This window comes from Mycetomoellerius zeteki, unplaced genomic scaffold (genome assembly GCF_001594055.1).
Source record: "Mycetomoellerius zeteki isolate Tzet28-1 unplaced genomic scaffold, Tzet1.0 scaffold245, whole genome shotgun sequence".
Classification (NCBI taxonomy): Eukaryota; Metazoa; Arthropoda; class Insecta; order Hymenoptera; family Formicidae; genus Mycetomoellerius; species Mycetomoellerius zeteki.
The window spans coordinates 611,052-635,187 of NW_017257222.1; the positions used below are offsets into that span (position 1 = coordinate 611,052).

The following is a 24,136-nucleotide window of genomic DNA, read 5'->3' on the forward strand; positions in this document are numbered from 1 at the left end:
TATATATATATATAAATGAGCCAGCATTTTATTAAATTATATATAATCGTAATAAATTACACATAATTATATATATTTGTATATAATTTTGTATAGTTATATATGATTATATATGAAAAATTTTTTACCGGTATGATATCAATGTACATAAACACGTGAAATTTAATATTAAATCTTTAAAAAATCTTTAGATATGTAATTTCATGACATTAATATAGGAACTTACACGTGTTATTGTCGCCAACTGTAGCTTGCTTGAATAAAGCGTAAAGCTCCAAAAGCTCCTCGTCAGTAGGACGCTTTGTAAGCGCCTTTACAGCTTCTGCAGCCCCTTCAAATTGCTATAAGAAAGGTATAATTTTATTATTTTAAAATAATATAATATTTGTATGTATTATAATAGTAATATTAGTACATATTAGTAATATTTTATTATTTACATATAATTATAATATTGCATAAGAAAATGTTAAAAAAGAGTATTCGTCAGAAACACTGTTATTTATTACTGTATCTCTACAGCTTAAATTATGTATATTATCTTATAAATATTGATTACGCTCAGAAAAGGCTACGAAAATGACCTTTGAGTCATGGATGACTCTGCAATAAGCTCTTTAAAAGTGATCTTTATTATTAACTAAATTTAAATTTACAAGCCAAAAATCATACACTTAAAATTATTAATATCAGCAATTATACAAGTAATTCGTAATATTTAGTCATATAAATTTATTTATACAATCTTAATTATAATTTTAATTAAGATTGCACTGAACAAGTTCAAAATTTCTTGTTGGAACTTCCGAACTTTCTTCAGCCGAATACACCCCGATTAAATGATAATCTACTGTCTGTCCCAAATTTCTCTTCGGAGAAATGCATACGATAATATTGTGCATGGTCACAGCTTGCAATCAATGAAATTAGTATGCTGTGTCGCCAGTCAATTTTCGCGGCTTATTTCCGTTTTAATCAATCCGTCGACATCTTTTTGATGTAGTCTATAATTTTAAACTTCGGCAAAATGCGACTAAAGAATGCATTTTTTATGTATAAAACATGAAAACTGCAGTCTTTATGTATACAGCATTAATAATACATTTTTTATACATGAATCGTCACAATGAAAAATAAAAAAAGATATCTGCACGATACCTGATCGAGAGACATCTTTATAGTTGATCGCACGACTGTACTGTAGATATTATAAGTACTTTGTGACCGTCGATCGAATGTTTGCACAAGTTAAAACCGCTAATCCCCACCTCACAAAATTTATCACGATACGTAAATCAGGGTCGAACGACATAAACTTGTTTCTTTTTTCGAGGTAGCTTATGACAGATATAGCTATTCGAATTAATTTCCTCCAATGAAAATTAAATAGAATTTTATTTGACCAAATTGTCAACTTTTTATATTACATATCTCTAACTAATTCTCAAATTATATTATAATTCACCCGATTAAATGAAGAGTAAGATTTGCATTCCTAGAATCAAATTTTCCAAAAAAATATGCTCTTTATTTTCAATCATATTTATGACTTAATATAGTCGAATGTCTCAGTGTTTTAATCGAAAAATAAATTTCTCAATCGAGCTTTGCTCGATCTGTTTTAATTGAGAAATAAATTTCGTGTAATTTGATTCTAATTTAAAAATATATATAAATAAATAGAGATATAATTTGAAAGTCTGAGATACTTTGTGTTTTTAAATGTGTAATGCAATGTATATACCGTTTCTAACATAAGATCAACCGCAGAAAATCCCGTTATAGGCAAGTCATAGACGACATTCGTCTATCAACCTTTTCACGGCCTCGCAAACATACAAATTGAAACAAACAATACGATAACACTGAACACAAATATTCTACGTATTAATTAAAAAAATCTGTAAGAAACGCATTAAAAGGAATTAAACGACACAAAAATTCTTATTTTGCGAATTTATAAACCTTAATCTTCAAAATCAGGAATTGAGATAATAATTTCTGACTTTTCTCTACTTTATTTTATTCCTTTTTCTAATTGTTTTTCTCACAAAATTAGATAATTTTATTTATACATTTTAATAATCCCATTATGCCTTGTATATAATCGCCAAACATTTATTGAATTTCTAATTCCTTAAATTATTTAATTCTGTACAATTTAATTTTACAAAGTGAATGCTCGCCGACTAATTCCTTTTAATTAATCTATACTTTTCGCGTGAAAATAAAGCAAAATACCTGATCGACCGACATTGAGATGTGAATCCGCTTCGTGTACGAGCTAACTGTCTACTGACTGTAGCTAGTAATCACGATTCTACGCTTCCCGATCGCCGGCGAGTTTATTACTCTAGCATCAGAGGTGGGGAGCGCGATTCTCGATCTTGTACTGATTATACAGTACCATGTATAATGTTATTACAAACGATTTCATACGCTGTAAATCGAAGTGTACAAAAAGTGACTGAAATATATGCATACCTATGAATAGTTTTTCATATGAAAATAACACTAAATTATACTATATTATGTTAAAATGTGTAAATTTATTTTTGTATGCAGCATAGTATTTTGTTTTTACATGGAAATCAATCACACATATATATATATATATATTGTTGTCATTTTTTACACGGATTTACAGCGTATGTAAATTTAATCGCGGTTCAAAGTCTGTAGGTAGATCATAATCAATACATAAAAAAATCTGACAATTTGAATTATTTCAGAATAAAAAAATTATGTGTAATACAGGTGAATATTAAATAAGCATTATATGTAAAATTAATAATATTAATAATTGCTAAGAAATGTGAGAATACATTTATACCCAGAACAAAAATTGCAATTAAATAAATAGATACACGTACAATGATTGTATATATATTTCATTGCCTCCCAACATTACATCAACATTACTCGTCTCACATATCGCAATTTGATCATCTAATTGAAGTGGAGATTGACGCGCAATTGCAATTAATTCGTTCCTTGATGCGTTGCCAAATCGTCGTAGCGTAACAACAATGTGAACAAACTAACTGTAGATAATCTATGAATATATATAGCGAGATAATGATTGTGTGTACCATAAACTCGAGACCAAAGATATTTATATGTATATATATTAAACGTTAAATAATACAAGATAATAAAAAAAACAGCAAGTATACACATCTAAATCTCTAAATAATAGATACTTGTGTACGAGTATATAATGTGTATTTAAAATTTCAAGATTTATTTGAAAAATAAACTCTAGCCAAAGAGGTATTCACGTAACATAATATATTCGCTCTTGTTTTTAGTTTAAAATAAATGTTACTTTCCGATCCGACGTTTGCTCCTCTGCAGTATTCCTTTTAGTGAGCTGCTTGATCGCATGTTCAATAGATGTGATATGCACATCAGAGGATAAATTGACATTGTAGAGTCCTTTTTGTATTAATGTCCATAAGTGCTCGCTGGTTAAAGGATACTTAAGATTGAATACATGAAAAATCTCAAAGCAAATGTCTAAGCCTTGTAGAACTCCTTGAACTTTATACAACTCATTATCCACACAGACATAAACGTCTTGTACATCTTCAATAGATCAAGAAATCCACAAAGATCAAGAAAGTGGATTGCGGAAGTTTCAGATCTATCGCCCTTGATTTTGTTTCTTGTCTAAGTCTTACCATGTAACCAGAAATCTATTAAAAATTTATAAATTCATTACTTGTAAATTCATATATTATATATATAAAAAGATAATTTTATTTAAAAATATGTATGAAATGAATGTTTATTAATTCACTTACAAGGGACGTTTCAATAAAATAATTTTTAAATCTGAATCATCAATATTATTACAGTAAAATATATCATTTAAAATTATAAATTTTTGTTATATATAGAGGAAAGCCCCTATTATGAGATAGGCGCCTAATATGAGATAGCGGCGTTTCTGCTAAACTAATAAACGCTATCTATTCGTTCCACCATGAATTTATTGCTCTTGGATTGAAAGCTATTTATAGTGGAAAATTCATTATTAGATCATACTTGTAATCATTGTAAAAAAAGATTTTAGACCGTATAACAAATCAAACTAACAAAGACTCCTTATAAGTCAAAAGAACTAGGAAAGAACATGAGCAATAGGAAGACGTTACAAATAATACTACTATAAAGCGTAAAACTTCTTTATTTTTAATAAACGCGCTTACATGTTTTGGCTCATTTTTTGAGCCTTCTTCAGAGACAACATACACTCACATATATAAAATGTAACAAAAATTAACTTGTCATGATGAGCTCCCCCGCATCGAGAATATTTGTCAAAATTAAACTCGGATAAAAATAAAAGAAAAAAAAAAAGAAAAGAAATTTTGAAAATATCAAAATAGAAAAAATGGAAAACTAATGTATCAGAAAACTTTAAAATTAAAATTAATTATCCCGAAAATTAAGAAGCTCACCCGGATCACAAGGCATCATATCGCAAACATTACTATTAATAATTCAAAAACCGGTTTCTGATATGTTGGTCAGTCAGTGTCAGACACAGCGAGTTCCTATTTTAGATTTAGTTAGTTTGTATTGAGGTAGCAATGAGAAAACTAACGTTAAAAAGTTAATCAAATCCAAGAAAGGAAATTTGGAAAATAATCTAAAATCACGCCAGAAAGACTCTCGAGCGACACTGACTGTCGTTCTCGATGCGGGGGAGCTCATCATGACAAGTTAATTTTTGTTACATTTTATATATGTGAGTGTATGTTGTCTCTGAAGAAGGCTCAAAAATGAGCCGAACATGTAAGCGCGTTTATTAAAAATAAAGAATCGCAAAGGAAGATTAAAAAGAAAGAGTCGCAAGGCGTCGCGCGGGTCCCTCCTTCGAGATTTTTCGCTATACAATACGAAAAAGTATGTTGTTGGTTTTAAAAAATCAAAGCTTAAATGAGGACAATTGCTTTCTTAGAATAAATAAATATTTTGTAAACATATTGATACTAAATAATGTATTTTCTAGGATTAAAACAAGTATTCCTAAATCGAAATATCCTAATTCGATTTCCTAAATCGAAACTAATATATTTTCTAGAATCGAAATAAATATTTTCAAAATCGAAATTAACGATTACTTTTATTTAAGTAAATATGTATTACATATATTTATAGATACTAAGTAATTTGTTTACTGCATAAGAATAAATATTTTCTATATCAAAATTATTGATATCTTTTTTTGATTCAAGTTAATATTTATTTATCAATAACAAAGAAATATATTCTTCGTTGTAAAACACCAACGCTTTGAATCAACTTGATATCCTCTTCAAACAAATAAATGATTTAGTAATTGATTTTTCAAAAATCAAAGTGTTCGTTTTTTTCATTCAAAATAATATTTACTTTCATCAAGTAAATATATGCTTCAAATATTTAATGAAGTTAAGATGTTTTAGTAAATAAATAACTTAAGCGAAAGAAAAATTTAGTACAACAAAATTAATATTTCGTTATTGTAAGTAATTAATTTCTTGCTTTTAGTGTCCCAATATTAGTACATTGGTTTTTTTATGAATGAAATAAATATTGTTTTGATTGAAGTAATTTAACAATCGATTTTAAACAAATATTTATTTAAAATTGGCTACTACTTTTAAATGAATACAATTTTTACATCTAAGAACATCATTTGTCAGTTTTAAGGAAATATTACTAGATTCAAAAGCACGTTTTCTTAATGTGAGGAAATATTTATTAAGGAAATGAATTAGTTGAAACCTAATAAATATTTTTTTGAAAGCACGAAAACTTGGTTGATTTAAATAAATAATTACTTGGTTCAAGTAAATGGATTTCAAGTTAATATATTTACTTGAATCTAGTAAAATTTTTTTCCTATACTGATGAACTTTGTAAAAGTGAGACGCAATATTATTCACTGTCTGTTTTCGTTCTTGTTTTCCTCTTGGTAACAGATGACTCGATTGAACGTATCATATTTTATCATGCTCCACTTTGTAAGAGGAACCTTCTCTGAAATCATAATTTTGCTGTTCCTTACACGCGTTGTTCGGAGAAGAACGAATGGGGCCAATGTGCCACATCAGCACCGCAGACTCACCTGCACAGGAATGTCGGAATTCCTGCCTACCTCTGACGCACAGTTTAACGCAACCTTACACGTACAGATATACGTATGAATGCGTGTATATATGTATACGTTTATGACTAGGGCAACTAAAATTATGCTGTAAAAATCCCTTTTTAAGCGCCCAAAACATGCTCTGTGAAATTGAAAAAATGCTCTAAAGAAAGGAATAAATGCATTTAAAAATTACTTTTTATCGCACAAATTTTCAAATTATTAATTAAGCTTTTTACTTATAATAACAAAGTAAAATGAATTTGATAAAATTTGTTTACATTCTTAAAAAATTTAATTAGTGTTACGAAGCATTAAAATTAAACAAATACATATTATTTATTATAGTGACTCTAGAGAGAAAGAGAATCTTTGATGTTATGTATTGTATGACACAGAAATATAGAAGATTGAACGCAAAATCTTTTTCTTTTTGTGATTTCTCTGACATCGCTGCGCACCAATGCATCGCGACGTGTGGGAATCATTTATCTAATCAATTTCTTTTTCAAAAATATAAAATATGTTGTAGCACATTTCTAATTGAGAAAAACTTATCTCAGAAATCCTATTTATTATTATATCAGAAAAAATTAATTACAAACTTAAATTAGAAAACGATATGAAGTATACAATAAAAATAGATAAAATATGTAAATATTGTGCACGTGTGTGCAAAATATGCAAAAATATGCTTTTGCATATGAAATATGCAAAAATATGCTCTTATGTATGAAATATGAAAAATATGCTGTAACATATAAGGTTCAAAATGCAAATTTCTTATGAAATAAATTTGTATTTAGTTTATTTCTTTATTAGTCAAATAAAAAAAACATGCCCTATATATATTTTGGTTGCCCTATTTATGACATTTTACAAAACGTTAGTTCTATTAATGGATTTATATTGCAAATTTTATTACAATATTACTTGATGCAACGCATAACACTACAATGCTTTAAATAACTTTTTAAATAGACTCTTAAAAACACAAGCGCAAAAACGTTGCACGATTTACATATGTTTGCAAATAAGCAGCACCCAAAATATTGTAATTGAAGTATTTTCACTCGTAATCGTTTTTCAATAATTAATATATCCCAAAATAAAATGATTTATATTGCAATTTATTAATATAAAATGAAATTAATATTCTCATACAAACAATACTTCAGAGAAGTGACAGTAAAACGGATATATTTTATTGCCGTCAAGATATATATACCAATAATAATTAAACGCTATGTATCTAAAGTTGTCTTTTAATGCATTACAACTCACATCGCAACATTTATTTAATTGATTCCCCTACAGCACAAAGTTGCACAAAAGTTGCAGTAACACTGCTGCAATATTGCAACAACATTGTATGTTGCAGCAATATTGCAGAGATTTTGCAGCAAATTCTGTGCTGTGTATCGATAATTATAATTAATTTAAATGAATAATTAATTTTAAAGTTTTTGCTATAAAATGTTGCGAAAATGCGACGAATGCATAACACACAAAAGAATTGTCGCATTACATATGTGGGAGTCAGCAGAAAGTTTGATTACGAAAACGTTCGAGCACGAGAACGAAACGGAGAAATCCATGAAGAAAGAATGCGGAAATACTAGCTGCTGAACGATATTGGACACGCTACATGCAATTTTCTTATTTCTCATCAATCGCACATCTATCACTGTAACGATGCATTGAGTTGTAAAACTGACATGCTGCAAACATTTAATAGAAAGTAAAGTTTTGAGGAAGCATATTTGAAAGAGAAATTTTTTATATGAACGTTTATGCTTTTGTACAATAATTTCGTGGTTAAAGTAAAAGTATAATTATAAATAATTTAAAATTTCTTTCTTCTTGAGTTTATCTTGAAATCTGCAAGTTACTTTCACTCGAACATTGTTCTTTATATCATAAACTGAAAATAAATTTTAAAACCGAGATTGATACTTGCTTTAAATTATCTTAAAATTTGTGTCAAAAATTTTTTTAGGATAGAATTCTATTAATATTTTAATGAGCCATGTACAAAAAGAAGAATTTAAGAATCTTGTATATAAAATTAATATTAAAATAGACACATATATACATAAAAATATACACACATACAAAAATGTTTTAAATAAAATTTTATGCTAAGATCTAATATAAATTATAGATCGTCCAAAATAAACTTAATATGAAAAAATAAAGAAAGATAATATTATTATAAAGAAGGATATAGTTTCATTTCCAGAAATATAAATTTGTCTAAATATTCAAAAGTAAATTATATATGTTATTGGATTATATTAAGTACTTAATGATTAGTTCATGTATTCGTTTAAATAATGTATTTTCAATTAACAAATTTACAAGTCAAGTAAAAGCGGAATATGAAACTTTATAAATACAATTTTAACAACAGACACGTCCGAAAGAAATTTTCGTAATATTGGCAGTTATCAATCGATACCGACAGAAGAATGGAGACCAGATTATTATGTACTTGATTAAAATACCCACTGAATAAAATTCGGTTTATCTTATCGAGTAAAGTGGAACAATTGATTTTTTCTATTAAACGCACATATATATTAACGTGTAAATTTAACGAACAATGTTACATACGTAAAGAATCTTATGCAAAAACTACCAATAACAAATAACTGCAACTTTCATAAACAATCTGACGTGTAAATATTTTATAGAAAATTTATACCCATGCAGCACAGAATTTGCAGCAATATCGCTGCAAAATCTTTGCAATATTGCTGCAACATGTAATGTTGCTGCAACTTTTGTGCAACTTTGTGCTGTAGAGATATATATTATATACAGGAAGTATTAATCGAAAAAAAATTCCAGAACAATAACAATATTTGCTTTTGCCACATTTTAAACATGGATGCAATCATTTTTTAATTGCATTAAACATGCAGTTCATTACTTTAATTTATTTTACTGTGATAATATTGCTAAAGAAAAGATAAAATGATCTTGCAATTATATCACATTTAAAAAATCTGATTTACAAGATTAACGACAATTATAGTATATTTATGCATATTTTAATGATGTTACATAAATTAATAATATAAGTAATCTATTTAATTAAGCAGCTACTTCAAAATTCTAATAATCTTATAGTGTCTCGATACGCTATTTTAAATTATTACACGTTTAATAAGAAAAGACTTAAATGTTTTGAGCAACAGCGTCATTAAATTATTTTTTATAATTAACCTATCATTTCTTTTCTTAAAGACAGGTAAAAAAATTATACAAAATTCATACGAGAGCTGCTCAAAAGAAGCACGCGAGAATCCATTGAATCCATGCGATTCATGGATCACTGATCTATGTACTACGGTACTGATGCGCGAGCCTTGCCGAAGATCGCCGAGCGGTACCGACAATCCTCGAGTCTGATACGCGGGTCTTGCGTACGCTCTACGCTGAGTGCTCCGAAAATCCGGCGCGAGTGCGGCCGCGTGATTGTCGCCGCGCACACGCGCGCGATCGCTCGATCATTGACGATCGATCGTCAACGCTGGCCGGACCGTCGTGCGATCAGTCAGATCAGTGCGCACCGCGCCGCGCGATCGTACGTTTCGTTTCGTCGCATCGCGTAGCGCTCGTTGTTAGACGAGTGCACGTGCGGCGCGCTTAGTGGAGTACAAGTGCGAGATATAAATTCCTTGCTCATAACGGATTCGCACTTCTTAGAGGAGGTCGCAGCGAAAAGACGGTGAACGGTGCGCGGAAGCTTCGACGGGAAATCAAACGGAACGAAGTACCGCGATCGTCGCGATCGTCATCATCCTTTCCGCAAAGTGACGAGTTTTGCGCGACGTGACGTGACTGACAAGTTAAGAAGTAACGGCATGGCAATAACTCGCTGTCGCACAGCTGTTTTGTGCAAAACGTGCGATGTACTTCGAATTTTTGATTAAACGAAAGAAATGTAATAACTAATATTTTATTTAAATTGATAAAATTTTAATTTTATAAATATTTTTTAATCTAACGTAAATTTCATATCGATATCATATATCAGAAACATAAAATATTTATTTATTCTATTTGTTAATATATGTTTTGTATACATCTCTATTGTTGCACGCAACCTACTGTTATTAAATATTATTGAGGATTAAACTGTTTGATAATTATCGTTAAATTTAAAAAAATGATAACCATCGTTTGGACTCGTTTGTTTATTGGAATTTTATTGCATCATCATATAGTTACTAAACGGCTTCAATTAACCTACTTAATCGAGATAAAAACAGAAATTAGTTTCATAACTGAATAAACCAGAAGAATAATCTGCTCAACAACTGAAATGAGCTAAAGTAATGATATAAGTCTGTCACACAATCGATTAAAAACGATCAATTCAGTTGTCTTTGAGAGAAATTAAATCTAATGAAAAAAACGTGGAATTAATCTAGATATACTTATATATTTAAATATAAGTAATGTTCAAAGCTTAGAAGAATAAAACTTAATAATAATTAGCCTAATAAGCCTATTTGAGCCAAACACAAGATATTTATTGTGTGAATTAAAAATTAAAGAATTAAACAATTACATGTATATTAATCGTAATTAATCGTAGTTTTTAAATATCTTGTGTTTGGCTCAGATAGGCTTATTAGGTTAATTATTATTAATTTATATATTTAGTTTGAATTTATTTGATAAATCACTATAAGAAATGGGTAATTTTTACTCCAATAACAGATTTAATTCCAATCGAATGACAATTCCTCTAATAACGGATTATAATATCTGATTAGATTATTAAATTTTAATCTTAATTAATTAAAATTAAACTTAAATTTTAATTTTAATAATCTGATTAGATTATTAAAAAAAAGATAAAGACGAAGTGCCTTATTTCCCTTGACAAAAAAATTAACTAAACTGATAATTTCAGTTCATTCTTCGCCAATTGCCCATCCAATGTCCGTCTAACTCGCAATCCCAGATTTTATAAAAAACAAAATAATTATCTTAATCTCGTCTTAATTATACTTCTTGTACATATTAAAAATTATTGTAGATATTCAATACAAGTATCGTTAATTCGTCACGACAGCAGCAGAACGATAAAAACAAAGTTTTCTAGAATGTGAATTTGAATATTTTGAATTACTAAAATTTACAATATTAATTTTAAAGTGCAATTAAAGTAGCATGATAATTAATTATAGAGGAATACAAATGTGGTCTTTTAAAGTATGTATCTTCTTTTTTTCTTTATATTTCCATTCTTTTTTTTCTTGTAAAAAACTGAAACATAGCAGTTTTTTTAGTTATGTCATTGTTGTAGCGAATGCCACAAACTTTCGAAAAGTCTGAAAATTAAACTACACAATAATAAAAATAGATATTATATTTATTGCATAATAAATAACTACTGTGGCTGCCAATAGCAACATCGCTATCAACAATAATATGCACGCGCGATACTCGTGATAAGGGAACACATATGAATGCGGCGTTATCAGCATTTTCGCGGAAAACATTTGAACGTATGGTTATTTATATCTTTTTCGTGCCAGATTACGGTTTGTAGCGATGATTCTTCTTTCTGTGTTTTTGAATTATATGATTACTATTGTGCTGCAATCCGGGGACACATAACATTGCAAGAAACGCGAACTCATCAATATCTGTTGCGAATATAACAGTATAAACGGTATAAACCGTAAAGCACAGTTTGAGCTAGTCTGTTGCGAATAGAACAGTATGAACTGTAAAGCACATTTTGAGTTAGATTTAATTGAGACCAAAAATATAAAATATAAAAATTAGGAAAAAATGTTGCAGAAAATAATATAAAAAAATGTTTACACTTTCTGAATTCAGAAAATAAAAAGTATATATATATATATATGGAAAATAAGATTAATATTATTTTTCGATGTGAATCTTTAAATAATAATATAAACATTTCCCTAAAAATATAAACATCGTAGAAAAAATAGTATGAAATAAAATGAAACTTTATTTTTATTTAAATTTTCAATCTGTATAAGTAATATGAAAGATAAAATAAACCATCTTGCTACAATTGGGAATCTTTCTCCAAAATTTCAGATTGAAGAAAAAAATATGAATATATAAATAAAAACATTGAACAACAACGTGTGAAGTGTTGTTTCTATGAGACTAGAGTGAATCGCAACTGATCGAGCCCTTAAAAAAGGGACGAGATGAGCCCTTCACCCACTGCCAATCGGAGTTTCTTGCACGGAAACGGCAAGGCTGCTCTAATTTCTAACAAGGTCGTTTACGCCACTCTCGATAGCTTAGCTCTGAAACGAACGAGATTGCCCTTGCAATTGCTTCCTGTGGAGAGCGACAATGTTGTAGATAAGTCGGACAAGAAAGAAAAAAAAATCGTCAATGGAAAAACTTCAGTTAAGCGACCATCTTATAAGGTATGTCAATATTGATGTACATATTTGGAATTACGTTGTAAATTTTTAAGGTAAAAGTGATAAACGAAGTGTCAGTCGATTGTTATGTTGTTTATGGAAAGTCCTTGACATGTAATTGCGTGTATATGAGTATAACACAATTTAAATTGTTTTTCTTAAACAGAGGATATTGTATGTCATGTGCTCTTGTTCTCATTAAAAGACCTTGAAATGCATTTTTTGTTCTAAAAAAAATTCAAAAATCTATAAATTCTGGAACTTTTTTTTTTTTGCTGCGACACTATTTAATGTAAATAGGTTTAAAATTTTTAATAAATATATGTTTTATTGCAAATGAGAAAAAAATTAAGATAATAGAGTTTTTTAAGTCCAAAATGATTTCATAAATGTCTTAGGCCCGTTTCTACCAATGTAGATTAACTTTAATCTTAGTTCAACTTACTCTTTATCTTTTTCTAATTCTCAGAACTGGAAAAAGATGAAGAGTTAGTTAAACCGAGATTAAAATTAAACTATATTGGTAGAACGGGGCCTTAGAGATTTAATGACATCAGAAAAGCAAAAAAATTAATTTTCTAAAGCTAGTGTTTGTTAATTTATACAGTTTAATAGGATTGGAATGAAAGATGGATTTTTAAAAATTTTTGAAGGTTTAAAGAGACACGATTATTCTCTCACGCATAATCCAGATACGTATTTAAAAACAAGAGTTTACATATAGCTCCCTGCGAGAAAAGAAACCATGTGTTTTCTCTTATATGTACATACGTGAGAATACGCACGAAATACGCACATGCGGATACACGAGCAAAAGGATGCTAATAGTCGAAGGAGTGGCTTGTTAGCTTTTACGATGCTAGCTTACCACTTCAGATAACAATCACGAAGATGGAACACTTCGAGCCTTCACTATATGCATTTTTATTACCGTTAGGCAAAGAAACGCAGTTCCATCCGAAAAATTAATCTGTGACTAAAATAAAACTTTTCCAAGACGACGTACATCGAGCTATTTTTATCGCACGATAAGGTTTTTTTTATTGCGGGACAATTTTCCTTGTAACACCGACATTACACCGATTTGACGAGAATACGAAATACGATCAACAGGAAAAATTATGGTTTACGATTGACGTATTGTTATTCGTAAAACCGCAAAATTTCACTTTAGACATGATGAATATCGCACCTTTATCGCAATAAAATGAAATATTTTATTACGAAAAAAGTTATCTCTGTTCGTTCTAACGAACTCTATTTTTTATCGAATTCTGTGATTATAATTTAATATTATAATTATAATTATAAATATAATAAATTTCGTTTTAGAAAAGCATTGCATTATATTTTAAAAACACCCCGCATAGAAAATGTTTTGGAGTCTAATTGGGATCTGACTCGATTTCCCCCCAAAATCATAAATTCTATTTGGGAAATCTATGAAGATTCCAATCAGAAATGTAATGTTTTGTAAACGCGATTCTAAATAGAAAATCCAAACAGATCCCAATTTGAAAATCTAAACAGATCAATATCTATAAACAGATTAAATGAAATTATTTTCATTATAAATTATTATTAATATTATTTATTACTATTTAACAATCAGCGTTATTTAACACTTATAATAGTAACATTTAAATAATAATTCTAAAAGAATTTTTTTTAAGATATAAATTTTTGACTACTTATACTAATTATAGAATTTATAAAATTAATACTTGCTCAATTGGTAACAATATTAATATATATGTTATGAATAACACAATATTGAGTTGGTCACACAATATTATAAATTATATGTTATGAACTGACAGAAATCTATAGAATTGAAGTTTATCACATCACATTGTAATTACCATGGTAACTATCATAAATCGAATTCTTATATACTCTATTTCGATTCTAAACATAAAACCCTAAATTGGGATAAAAATAGATTTCCCAATTGGAATCACACGCGATATACCAATTTAGGAAAATTGGACATTCTGATTGTAATCTATGCTGTAATTGGGAAGATTTTGGAAAATTTCTATGCGGGACATAATAGAAACTCAGTTACATAAGAATATATTCGTATTTTAATTATTATCATAAAATAAAATTTTTCCTAATTTTTTTAAAACTTTCTCTCTTGAGATGCTTACACCGATTCAATTAGTCATCCATTTAATTATGCCCGTTTCGTCATTAGGTGAAATCCGGAGCTAGTCATCAATGGAAAAGTTACTCCAAGTGCCTGCAGGCCTTCTCTTCTACGAAAACGGAGAACCAGTCAACGACTCGTGCCACCGGAATACTAGATTCCGGAACCGAATGCAATATTGAGAATACTCCCGGAAAGGAAATTCAGACATCAATAAATACGGCAAGTGTAGAAAATACTGTAGAAAGTCAATTTTCTACAAGGCCATCTACGAAAGAAGAATCTCACATTAAGAACTTTCAAAGCGACAATGGCGATTCAATACATACACAAACGGAGACGAATTCTCGCGATGATTCTAATCTTACTGAAAATCAATGTGAGAAAGAAAAATGCTCAGTCGAAAGAAGAGGCTCTGATGCATCCAGCGACTACGAAAAAATTAGTATAACAGACTACAAGGCGTCCACGCACGATCTTGAAGTCTCAGAAAAGACAGTTTCCGAATCAATTGCACATATTTATAAGATCGAGAAAAATTCTCCAATACCTTCGAAGACAGTCACAAAATCACAATCCATAAACGATCTAGCAACAAAAGAGGCCACGTATGAGAACTCTTTCGTAGAATACTCGAAGCAAGACGCGGAATCAATCACGAGTGACGAGAATGACGACATGTCGTCATGGCACAAGAAGAAAAAGAAGAGACGCTTCACTAGAAACATGCTGCACTACGTACCGAGGCACCTAGTGAAACAGCCGAAGAAAAAGAAAAAGCTGAAAAAGAAACACGCTCTGAGCAGTTCACTGGGTTCCTTGAGATCGTTGCAAACGGCACCTTTCTCGAACATTTCGGATTCATACGCCAAGACTAGAAGCCTGTCGAGAGACGAGTTGAGGAGCATGATCATCTCATCGCCTACGAACTTTGTTCACGTGGCATCTGCTACGAATCCCAGTCTGGTTCAGAATTCTCTTGGATTGGATCTGGAGCAGATCGTAATTACTCATCAGCAGATATGCGCTACGTTGCCTCTACTTGTTAGAAAGAACGAGCAATGCAAGAATAGAAACATCGAGCAGCTCAAGGTCGCCGCAAGAATGTCTCCTGCGGGCGATATAATTTCCAGGCAAACCGGGCAAAGTCAATCAGCCGTTGATAACATCGCGGGTACGTTCTCTTGAATCACATCGTTAGATTTCTTTCTCTTCGAGTTTGATAATCGTGAAAGAATTTATGTAAATATCGCCTTGCTTAAGTGCGGCTTGATTTGCGCAATTGTGCTTTGAATCTATATACACATGTATTGCCGTCGAATCGGATAATTGAGGACATTGAGCAAATGTATAATATAATAATTCCATCTCCAATAATAAAATTAATAGTTATTATAACAATATTAAAAGTGAAGAGTATCATAAAAGAATAATTATTAATATTATTTTATAATTAATTACATTGTCTCATTTTTATTCAAAGATTTTAATACTGCGTTTAAATGCAGATATCAATTAATTATCAATTGTGTTTCAAAAATTCTATAAAAATATTAATTGCATGTTTTGTTAAAAAATTATATACATGTGTGTGTATACATATATTTATGTATGTATAATATAATTATATTTCACATTTCTACGAGGAAGCCACTGCAATAAAATTCGTAAACAGCATAATTAAAAAAAAAACAGACAAATAGAGGACATATTTCAAAACATGTGGGTCTACCTTCAAAAATCAATTGAATGATAAAAAACTTAAAGTAAACATAAGAATGATAAAAGAACGTTTGAATAAATATTGATCTTCTTTGACTTTGTTTCCAAGCTACATTCAGACAATTTTATATCTCAATAATTCTCGTTACAAACTGATTCATAGATTTTATGAAAGTATTTACAAACAATCAATGAGATATGGAATATTGATAGCAAGTATTAGCTGAATGAATGAAATCGGTTTTACTATTCAGTTTATAATGTAAATTCAGCTAGTATAATTTCGAATTATTGAATTATAAAATTGTTTGTAACTCACAAGGGAAATTTCACAACTATCCGGAACCGATTTGATTCTCCATGAAATATGTTGAAAATCTAAGAAACACGTATTTTTTTATATGTGCCCTAACTCATATTTAAGGGATGAAACACCCCTTTGAAGAAAAACGGTATTTTTCTTTCGAGGCGAATATCGTCGGAAGTACAAAAGATAGAAAAAAATTTTTTTAACAAAAGTTGTACGGTTTCAAGAGTACTTCAAAAAATGTTGTGAAGAAAAAAAATTTTTTTAATTTTTTTGTTTAACAAAATAATTAAAAAAAATTCTCTCATGAAATAAAATTCTGATGACGGAAACCTTTGCAGATAAGAGTGATCGAACGAAATATGCGGAGATACAGAGTGACTTCTCGAGGGACTTACAGGCGGCGAAAGTTTTGGAGTCCAGCCAGATGGTGAAAATCGCTAGGAATCAGGCCGATTCACCGGAAGAAACGTACGAGCCGGTCTGCGAATCTTCCCCTGCGGCAATGCCACAGGCCAACTGTAGCTTTCTATGGAGCAATCACGGGACAAAAACGACTTTTCCAAATGACAAACCTGTCGCGATCGCTACATGCCATGTCCCAAATGAAAACGGTGAGAACACCGATAGCGAGGAATACGATGACATCGGACCGTCGAACTTCGTCACTCAAATGGTACGAATTATTGTATGCATGGAGATTCCGTTATCGCAAATCTCGAATGGAAAATAATTTCTGTGAACAACGTAATCCTGTGTGAGCAACGATGTGTGAACATTTTGAAGTGATAAATTTTCCGTACAACAGCTATGGAAGTTCAATTTTTTCAACAATTTCAAATAATCCTATTTATTTTATTATTATAAAAGCCATTACATTTGCATGAAAAATTGATATAAAAAAATGTTAGAGTCAAGAAAATATCTTAAGTAGTAAATTTACAAATTAATTCAAGTAAAAGCCTAGAATAATATAATAAATTAACATCTAATTTTAAAAATTTTGATTGCTCGTTCCTTGATCTCTTTTAAAACTTTTTTATATTTGTGTATACACACGAATTTGACTAACTTATTATAATTCAACTAATTTATCGGGAAAAAAGATTTTAACTTAATAATAATTATTAGGTAATATTATGCATTTTTTTTAAAGAAACAACATCAACGCGCGAGCTTAGCTTTCGCCCGATTGCTAAATCACGTAGTGCATTAAATTGGTAACCGTCAGCGAAGGTGAAAAGGAATGTCGAATAATCGATTCGCATCGCTTACAAATTAATGGCGGAAATAGGGTATCACAAACGATGTGTAATTCAATTCACTTCTCAAATTTCGCTTTCAGAGCCACACGCGCCCTCTTTTTCGCATCAAAAATTCGCGACGGTGTCGATACGTGTCGATACGTGTATCCATCTGCGCAACGTCGCTTATTTCTTCAAATTACAAAAAGAATGCATGATGATGAATTTCTTATCAGGAATCCGACTACGACGACGTGGGTCCACCAACCACTTATCTCGACGTTGAAGCGCCCGATGCTAATAAGGACTGCGAGGAGATTTACGACGATGTGATGCCGCTTAACTTACAGCAAAATAATTTGAAAACCATCGACGAGAGCGATTATCTGATACCGGAAACCAACGACGAAACATCGTTCAAAGAGCTGTCCGTGGAATTGCGAGCAACGTCCGAGAGTCACGCGGTGGAAATGTCGCGTTTCGCTCCAACAGCGAACGATGATCGGTATTTCTCAACGACAAACAATGAATATTCCAGCGTGGACTGCGAAAGTCATCTGAATGAGGAGGAACGGGACGAGTTGGATGTATATGACGATGTCGGTCTGCCCGGTGAGGAACGTGTCAATAGCCTTTATGCCGGCTCCACACCCGGCTCTGTCTTAGGATCGATCTCGGTGAACGGCAAGGAATCTGAGTGGGAGGACCTGGAAGAAGCCTCGTGCGCCTCACACTGCCCTTGTCAGACCAATGATCCGCGGTAAGTAAGCGTGGGAATGAGAAAACGGTGGGAAAACTTCAGGATCAGCAAAAGTGGGAAACAAAAACGCGAACAATAATTCATCTTTCATGAACGATAAAAGACGAGATACCGCGACACTTGATTGCGAAAACCATGTTAAAGACATCGCGAAATGTAACGTCCGAATTATTATTGCATTGCGTACTCATAGCATGAATACGCAAACGAGCCTTTAACCCTTAACTTAAGTGCCGTGAAAAAATGTTACACTTAATTCTAACGTCGTGGATCCACTAGATCCTCATTTACCTATTTTTAATCAAAACTAACAGGAATTTATAATCAATAATTTGATTCTTATTTAAAGTATAATTAATAAACATATAATTAACAAACAAAGGTTTTGAGAATAAATCAATATTATGTATCAAGGAAGGAACATGAAAACTTACACAGGTTCTTATGGCGAAAACAATTCTTTGTACCATCAACTTATTTAATAATTTTTGTTATTAAAATTGTTTTTGCTATAAGAACTTGCGTAGACTTTCATGCTCCTCCCTTAATAATATTGATATGGATAATAAATTTTCTGTTAAGTAAAATTTAATATGGGCTCTATGACACATAGACCCACGACATGAGTTAAGGATTAACACATCTTTAAAAAAATAAGCTGCTTGCAGGCTTTCCCTGTCTAATTTCCCTGTCTAGAGCACATGCCAAGCAGGTATACCATCGCGAAAGGAATTCGCTCGGCACGCGCGATAAGGCTTCGAAGGTACACACATTTTTTTCGCGACTTCGTTACAGCGATAACAGTGCGGAATTGAAAACAGCATGGCTAATTGCCTTCACCTCGGTTAAAGGCGATTAATCATTATTAGACCCACGAGGTTAATATACACACGTGGCGAATCGTTCGTCGCAAGTGTTTCAAAAACACAATATGGAGAACGTCGTCACGATAGCATTATATGATAACACGGCGTGAAACGACATCATGTTAAATATCGTTATCACCGCATTCCGTCTGGGAATGAATAAGCTTTTTACCATGATTAATACGACGTTATCGAATCTTAGATAATCATAGCGCTGACAAAGACAATGGATGCGTTACATTTGGTGCTCACAACGGTGGCAAGCATCATTTGTCTTTGTTTAACGTTTGATAAACAACAAGAATGAAATGATTCCATGAGCGTTGCGAGCGGAACGCACCCAATAAGACTTAAAACTATTGAATGCCGTTATAACTAGATATTCGATATGATTGCAACGAATACATGTAAACCTAAAATTTCAGCGGAAAAGGAACTGAAGGACAAATCACATCGGGCAAGAAGAAGCTTGCTCAACGATGGTCGCGGAATGTTAGGAAACAACGATCCAGGAGATCTCGCAGAAGCATCAAGACGACACGGATGACCCACGATACCACGCTTGACGGTGAGTACTGGAGAAGGACATTTTACTTACTGTTGAGTAAACGGCGCGTGCCATAAGTAATGCACGATGCACGTAATGTCGCTAAGAATACACGGGTGTCTCTCCTTGAAGACATTCCGCAACAACTGCTGGCGTTCTGCAAATTGCACTGCGTGGATATATGTACGTAAATGCGTGACTCGCATCGACGTAAGATTTTTGCGTGAGAAGCTCTTTCAGAGAAGAACGCTGCCACTGCACTATGTGCTTATTTAAAATTATACAGCGCACATACATAATAAGTTCAGGTCTGTTGCAAGGATGTTGAGTGACATTCGCGGGAAAATGAAAAGAATAATTTCACTTTATCTTGTCTTATTACATAAGCATGTGGTCGTGCAACGACATCATGTTTTCTTTACTTATCGAGATTTTAATTAATTTATGTATTATATATAAGTGATTTCGATGAGATTACTCATCTGTCTAATTGTATAACACTTACCATAGGCACTAGTCTACCGGCAGTTTGATGGTAGACGACAAAAATATACCGCTAAAATAGAATGGTATATACAGTGAGCGCAAAAAGCATTCGTACAGAGAAAATATTTTTTTAAATAACTTTATTTTTAAAAAAGTTAATATTATCCAGCTAGAAATGAGTCATCGAATTGATATTAAATCGATACAATGATTTCAACATCAATTTGATGTCGATTCGACGTTTGATCGACGATCATTTCTTGTTGGGTAATTAACAATTTATTCATAAAGAATAAAATAGGCTGTATGTTTCTTAAAATTATATATACCAAAAAGATGTGTATTAATTATAAAAAATATATCATCTAAAAAATAAGCGAAAATTAAAAATTGTATTGTTTGAATGCTCAAAAAGTATTCGTACAGTCGAGAAATTTGGCTTTTAAAATCAGGAATACATGCGAAGCTCATTTGTTTGTGTTAGAATAGAATATATTCATTGTATAAAATTGCTAATTAATGTTTATTTTCTACAAATAAGACTTTTTTTATAACAAATTTCCTTGTACGACTTTTTGCTCTCACTGTATATAGCTATCGTCTCTTTCTCTCTCTCTCTCTCTCTCTCTCTCTCTCTCTCTCTCTCTCTCTCAATATTTATAAATGCATTACACAAACGCTCGCATCACGGAACCACCCAGTGACTCTCCAATGGGTGACTGTTTTCCTCGAACTGTGTTTCGACAATTCGTACTTTCGACATCGATGATGTAGTCTTCCTGAATGATACGTCGCACAAGTGACGGATCTTGTTCAAGCTTTTTGTCATTCACACGGTAACTTCTTGGCAAAAAAATACAATTAAAGTACAGCATTCGTAAACATTCGTATTCGTATAATAGTAAGTAAAAGACAATTGTTATTATCTCCTTGTCGAGATAACAAAGATAGATAAGACGTATATTGATGCCACTGAGAAAAACTGTTAGCACTATTATCAAGATCTTATTTTTAGAAATGAGTAAGAAGTTCATTGGCAAATTTGTAGCATTGGCAAATGCTACAATTAAAACTTGAAATCCTGTTATTACATATGTATGAAAAGTATACCAACAAATTGATTCTATAAATTCGAAAAACGATCTTTAATCCGAAATTTCCTCTGATATTTTACAGTTTACTTCCGCAGGATAATTATAACTTGAGATGAAAATTATTATCATCGATAGGAGATATTCTCACTTGTTAAATAATATAATAATCAAAGCGTCTTGTTTCAAGATTCTATTATCGATTATATACGAAAGGCGGATTCGCAAATTGATGTATAGATCGAACGTGAGACTTTTACTTTCTGGAAACGTGTGTGTGTTCCGGCAGGTTTAATGCAAGTCCGTAATTACACCTGAGAAAGTCCTAATGACGATACCGAATTTCTAATATCGCAAGACGTTGATCAGCGAGCGTTCGCCACGTCTTCGGGATTCCCAAGCCAGAATTGGCACCATTCGGAAATTAATATGCCAGAAACGACTTCACTCCAAACAAGTTTTGCGTCGATAATTATATACTATATATAGTAAGAAGTAGTGTATACATCCTAACAGTGTCACGGCTGAACATGGTTCTGCGACTTTGTGTAACGAGACAACAAACGAGTGAGCAAGGCGTGGTAATCCGTAATCGTGTTTGTCGCGATCACGAACGTCGTATTCGAAGGACGGTGGGTGTAATTGAATCGACGCATAAAGGTGGTGCCGCCAGTACCACCTTTAGTGTAATTAAAAGACAAGACCGTGCAAGGTCGAAGTACCACGACAAAGCACCTACTCTCCATTAATTCCGAGTTCCGCTGCACATCGCTGCATGATCGGAATGCATACGCAGTTACGCGCGAGGAACGCGAGCCAAACGCGTTTGCATCGAAAATAATTCGCTGACGACAATAATTTTCACATCGAGCTGCGAAGAAGGGAAATTTTAATCAATAAAATTAGTCATGGCAATTGGATGTGATTATTTCTTTGATAATAAAAAAAAATAATCACATAATACAGTAAATAATCTATAGAAATTGCAACAAAATCATTTTTTTAAATTGTATCAGTGCCTTAGCGATGAAATTATTTTTTTAATTTCTACTTTCTATCTGTTATCTGTATTCTATGTAAAAATAACTACATTCGTAAATTTAAATGATAAGCAATAAAAAAATAAAAAGAAGAATAAAAAGGATTAACTCTGCAACGTATTATATTTATATCTTCTTATATTATATTTATATCTTCTATTATTTGTTCATATATTTTCCTACTTTCTTTATCTGTATTTGTTTTAATTAATTATTAAGATGGATACTTTCATTTAAAGTAAAATATTAAGAGAATTTTGTTTATTTCATTTGACATAGTTGAAAGAATTTAGAAGAGAGACTTTTTGGCTGTATTTGTACTGTAATATCTTTGGAGTTTAATAATTCAATTCTATAGAATTAGTGCTTATCACAATTTCTTTTAATATTCTCTTATTTTTCATACTCTCCATTTAATCATTTTTGTCCAAGTATGAATAGAATAATTTTCATCATCAGCTATTGAAAAAAATTATTATTTAAAAAATAATGTTAATAACAATTTTTTTAAGAGAGTTGACATAATTTTCAATATCTACAGATTATCTGATTGTTATTATCGAAAACAAAAATGTACATATAATTCATACACATAATTTCATACAATATTTCAAAATAATTATTACGTGTTAAGATGCAAAGAGTAGCAATACATAAATGAATTTTCACCGCTCAAAATTTTTCTTAACTCATACCTCACGTTAATTACACTAATTAATTTACGAACATCATTTTTATGTTAACGCAGTCAGTCATCTGATGAAAAGGCATTCTAATGATGCAACGTATTGTATAACTTATCAAATAAAATCGACTTAATTGAATCTAGCTCGGTTTAGAATGACGAGCGGATTTATGAATAAAAATGCCGTGCCGAAGACACCAATTTAACTTCGCGAGGACGACGGTACGGCTCGCACGATACCGTGATTTATACCGTGATATCAGTAAGGATGATCGCATAATCGCGTATTATAATGTTCAGGTAAAAGTTACTTGTTCGTCATACGTGTTTGTACTACGACTGACGAACGTGATCACGTAACGCGCACATGCGTGCGTAATTATTTTTTTTCCTCCTCCTCGCACATACGAACACCATATGGGCCGTTAGTTCAATAGATGAGGATGTCGTAAGCTGTCTACCATAATGCGAAATGCGTTTTATTCGTAAGAAAACTAACGCTAGACGTGCAAAGCGAGAAACGGTAATTTCACACGCAAGAATTGGAGGATGGGTTAAACCGCTTGAGTGATACAAGCACGTGACTGATACAAACTATACGAGAAACCGGCTATTAATTCGAGATGGAGATAAAGTATGATGAAAACGAATGTCAGT

The 24,136-nt window shown here is 31.4% G+C and overlaps 2 protein-coding genes across 3 annotated transcripts in view; one reads left to right on the top strand and one right to left on the bottom strand.

The window, feature by feature from the left end:
• The window catches only part of LOC108723589 (acyl-CoA-binding protein homolog), a 4,656-nt gene extending 2,321 nt beyond the window's left edge, over positions 1 to 2,335 (bottom strand). Inside the window, exons 1-2 of one of the 2 annotated variants that reach the window (XM_018449448.1) lie at positions 1,159 to 1,221; positions 227 to 341 (exon numbers count right to left, since the gene is read on the bottom strand). In XM_018449448.1, coding sequence (XP_018304950.1) covers positions 227 to 341; positions 1,159 to 1,173 — 130 coding nt within the window. In that variant the 5' untranslated portion in view covers positions 1,174 to 1,221. Of the gene's footprint in view, positions 1 to 226; positions 342 to 1,158; positions 1,222 to 2,241 lie in introns of those variants that run through there. The other variant, XM_018449447.1, reaches the window with a different exon arrangement.
• Positions 2,336 to 9,642: 7,307 nt separating this feature from the next.
• The window catches only part of Exn (Ephexin), a 28,623-nt gene continuing 14,129 nt past the window's right edge, over positions 9,643 to 24,136 (top strand). Inside the window, exons 1-6 of the mRNA XM_018449482.1 lie at positions 9,643 to 10,055; positions 12,239 to 12,582; positions 14,780 to 15,905; positions 17,102 to 17,436; positions 18,241 to 18,764; positions 20,056 to 20,198. Coding sequence (XP_018304984.1) covers positions 12,355 to 12,582; positions 14,780 to 15,905; positions 17,102 to 17,436; positions 18,241 to 18,764; positions 20,056 to 20,198 — 2,356 coding nt within the window. The 5' untranslated portion in view covers positions 9,643 to 10,055; positions 12,239 to 12,354. The remainder of the gene's footprint in view (positions 10,056 to 12,238; positions 12,583 to 14,779; positions 15,906 to 17,101; positions 17,437 to 18,240; positions 18,765 to 20,055; positions 20,199 to 24,136) is intronic.